The 4,265-nt window shown below is 45.5% G+C and overlaps 1 protein-coding gene across 1 annotated transcript; it reads right to left on the reverse strand.

Annotated features, from left to right (window-relative positions):
- Nucleotides 1-226: 226 nt before the first annotated feature.
- On the reverse strand, nucleotides 227-2,287 carry LOC140201981 (uncharacterized). The gene has a single exon (XM_072266847.1). It carries the CDS (start codon nucleotides 2,285-2,287, stop codon nucleotides 227-229), a length of 2,061 nt encoding a protein of 686 aa, XP_072122948.1.
- Between the last annotated feature and the right edge of the window lie 1,978 nt (nucleotides 2,288-4,265).

Raw genomic sequence — 4,265 nt, forward strand, 5'->3', positions numbered from 1 at the left:
CTGACCATATTTCATTGTTCTTTATTCCATTGTATCCTCTAATTACCTTATAGACTATCTGTAGCTCCATCAACTTTTGTGTTGCCTGCAAACTTACACATAAGCTCATCTGCCATTTTACTAAAGGGTACTCCCTCCTTAGAAATACCTTATCAAGACACATTCAAGAAAATGCAATGAACTTTGAGAAGCGATGAAAGAATGGAGTGTGCAAGGGAAAGGATCATCAGACAAAATCATTCATGTCTTCCTCTGTTATTTCCACAATTGTCCCTTGGGTCATTTCTTTCACAGTATCCTCAATTTCTTTCATTTTTTCTGGTGTGGCAGGGGGTAGCAAAGGCATCACGCTGTTGTGGATTCTGTCTATTCTCACTTGCACGCGTTTTTCATACTGTGCTTTATTCTTCTTTACAAGATCTTCAATGGCTTTTCCTGCTTCCGTACAGTCTGATCCAAATTTCTTACGCTCCCTCATAAATTTAATGCTATCTCGATTTGGGTCGAGGCCCATTAATTTCCCCAGGCTGTTGACCCGGTCCATCAGATGATGGGTGGAGACCTGCACGTATGTTTCAGCGATCATGTGCACAAGGTTAGCAATATTAGTGGCTTGAGAAATCTGCGTGTAGAGCAGGTCCTGGGTCAGCTGGTTCTGTGAATAGCCAGAGGAAATCTTTTCACTGTACTGTATGAATTTGTGAAGTGATGGGTTCAAGGAGCTTCCAATCAGGTTTGACATCATGGTGAAGAAGAGAACCATCTTACCCCATTGTTCTTTCACACGGCCCAATGCGTCCAATCCCTTCAGAAGCATCTTCACAGTTTTATCAAAGTCTATTTCCTGAACCTGACAGTTCTTCAGAATTTCCAGGGTCTCTTGCAGTTCCTTATTATTCTTCTGCATATTCTCAAAGCTTTTATCATACATTTCCTGTGCAACATGTAGCTGTGCTGCAGACTGCTCCACTTTGAACCTGGCATTGAGAGTGGCTGTAGATAAACCACTGGCGCCTTCTCCTGGGTCAGCTCGAGACATGTGTGGTGGAGTGGCTGTTACACCCATGTTCCCTGCCTTTGCATTGCAGCAAGTGGTAAACATTATTGTGTCCCCCATCACTTTTCTGATCTTCTCAGCTATTTGTGTCCTTTCCTTTTCATCAGCTGGATTAGGTGTTCGCAGGTTTTCGAGGCCCTCACATATTCCAATTCCTGTTTTACAGATCTGCAGGGCTGCAACCTTCTCAGGGCAATCACCTCCAGTTCCTGCCTCCTCCTGAAATTTCTCCAAGTTCTGTTTACACCAGTTTAACATTTTAGTTCCATCCTCACCTTTCAGTTTATTCAAGTCAATTTTCCCATCGTGGGTCTGGAAAGGATAAAGCATTTGTATTGAAGACTGTAGGGTCCCTGCTTTAGAAATGATATTATTCTCAGTGCCTTTAGAGCTAGGTTCATTACTGCTCCCTCGAGAGAACAAATTCTTCATAATTTTTCCAGGGCTGAATGAATTGACTGTACCGACAAGTGATTCTACCGCTGCCATTCCCACAGCTTTCCAGCCAACTGGTATAGAATCCATGTTGGTTTTGTAATCTTCCTGTGCCCGCTTCATTTGGGCTTCCATTTTCCGGTGTTGCTCTTCCACCATGGCTTTTGCCTCTCTTACTGCTTTCTCCTTCATTTCAGTCAGTTTCTTTTTGATTTTTATTTCATGTAATTGTTGCCCATACACTCCTTTCGAGCTTGTACAGGCCTCCAATAGTTCATTGATGAGACGGATGACCCCAGTAAACTTCTCCTCCACAGATGTGGCCAGCTCCAAGCATTTATCTGCAGTGGATTTGATGCTGTTCAGAGGGATTGGGAGGAAATCTTTAGTGATGTTGGGATCTTTCTGCATGAGGAACTTCACGACATCCCTCATGTCAGTGGGGACGTTCACAGCGAGAAGCCGGATTTGATCCATGTTCTTGTGGGCTTCCTGAAAAGCCTCCCAGCCCTCGTTGCTCACTTGCACTAAAGAGGCACGGAATGATTTGGGATACTTTATGTACTTAAACCCTTCCTTGGGTGCATCCTTGTCAATTGCAAAGTCTTCTCCTGCAGAAATGAATATAATCTCCCCTAAGATGGCAATAGAGAGTGGGCCAGGAATCAGGAACTGTTCCCAGTTACTGTATGGCTGCAACATCAAAGCATTGTCCTCCCTGACATCAGATGCTTTGGTAACACTCCTCAAGGCCTCGTTTATGGTAGCAACAGATTTACATTCCTGAGTCGCCATGGTTACCCTCCTCTTCTCCTGCAAGGGAAATAGTTGGGAGTAAGCACCAGATGTTTGAGTACCCCATGTTACAAGGGTTATTTATGTGGCATCCTGAAATAGTACATAACTGAAAAGCAATCAATTACCCGTGACTCCTCAAATTCACTGGAAGCTTCGTGGATCCTGCTGGTCACTCAGGGTCTCACAGAACATTTTTAATAAAAAAACAAGAGTGGAGAGAGGTTGAGCAGGATGAGGCCACTCAGCCCCTCACCTATCGGGCTACTCATTTCAATTCTGGCTGATCTACCCAAGCCTCATTTCCTATCAGTTCCCCATAACCCTCAATTCCCAAATGTACACAATTACCCACTTCCTCATTCACTATGCCGTCTAATATTACCTCGACAGCACTGTGGTGGAGGAAATCCTAGAGATCCCTTTGTGAAGACATTGCTCTGCTCCTCAGTTTTATATGACAGTGTCAACCTCTGCCTTAAATATACATAAAGACTTGGCCCCCACAGCTGCTGTGGCAAAGAATTCCACAGATTCAAAACTCATTGGCCGATAAAATTCTCCCTCATCTCCATTCTAAAAGGACATTCCTCTACTCTCTATTCTGTGGCTGTGTCCTTTGGTCTCCCATCATGGGAACACCCTCTCCGCATCCACTCTATCAAGGCCTTTCACCATTCAATCGGTTTCCATGAGGTCACCCCTCATTCTTCTGAATTCTAGTGAATACAGGCAACGAGCCACCAAACGCTCTTTGTATGCCAAGCCATTCAACCCCAGAATCATTTTCGTCTGCTTCCTTTGAACCCTCTCCAGTTTCAGCATATCCTTTCTAAAATACGGGGCCTAAAACTGTACCCAATACTCCAAGTGAGGCCACACCAGGGCCTTATAAAGTCTCAACATTACATGATTGCTCTTACATTCTAGTCCTCAGGAAATGAATGCTAACATTGCATTTGCCTTCCTCACCACAGGCTCAACTTGCAAATGAACCTTTAGGGAATCAGGCACAAGGACACCCAAGTCCCTTTGGGCCTCAGTTTTAACTATTTTCTCTCCCTTTAGAAAATAGTCAATCCTTTCATTTCTTCTACCAAAGTGCATGACCGTACACCTACATAGTGTGACGAAAGAGGGTTACAAAGAGTACAAACAACAGGAATTCTGCAGATGCTGGAAATTCAAGCAACACACATCAAAGTTGCTGGTGAACGCAGCAGGCCAAGCAGCATCTGTAGGAAGAGGTGCAGTCGCCGTTTCGTCCTGACGAAGGGTCTCGGCCTGAAACGTCGACTGCACCTCTTCCTACAGATGCTGCCTGGCCTGCTGCGTTCACCAGCAACTTTGATGTGTTACAAAGAGTACACATAGATTAAGATGTTAACTGTCCTGTGCTGGCACCAGTGGGATCAACAGTTGATCTGCCACCCGTCTTCAGGAGAAAGAGAGATAAGGAAGACAACGGAGCAGCATTTGGAAATGTTAATGAAGAGACAGGAGAGTTTAACGGAAGGAGACACGGTCTGAGAACTGTCAAGATCGGCTCCTTTTTGAACCCTGAACTGTTTGAAGTGTGATGGACAGGCGATACCCCAGCAGGGGCATAAAAAGGGACAGGTTCGCTAAGGCAACACACACGACACCCCGAGGTAACGAGACCCTGGAAGCGGTGCGTCTTCCACAAGTCGGTGGGAGTTTTTGAAGGGCTGGTCGTGGGACCAAGCCAGAGACGCACAGGGTGGAAAGGAACGATCGGCGGGAACCTGGTGTGTCTCTGCCCTTGCCTGGGTGCCAGGTTCACTGCAGAGGAACGATCGTATCTGAAACGGAGGAGTCACAGTCGGTGACCTCAGAAGACATTACAAAGGGCTCGCCCGAAAGCTGACTGCGAGGAATATCGAAGGTCTGTGTGGAAGCCGTCTTTTGAATATTCATTCGCTTTCTCTCTCTCTTTCCCACGGCAGTGATTACTGTG

The sequence above is a fragment of the Mobula birostris genome, chromosome 8, assembly GCF_030028105.1.
Source record: "Mobula birostris isolate sMobBir1 chromosome 8, sMobBir1.hap1, whole genome shotgun sequence".
Lineage (NCBI taxonomy): Eukaryota > Metazoa > Chordata > Chondrichthyes > Myliobatiformes > Myliobatidae > Mobula > Mobula birostris.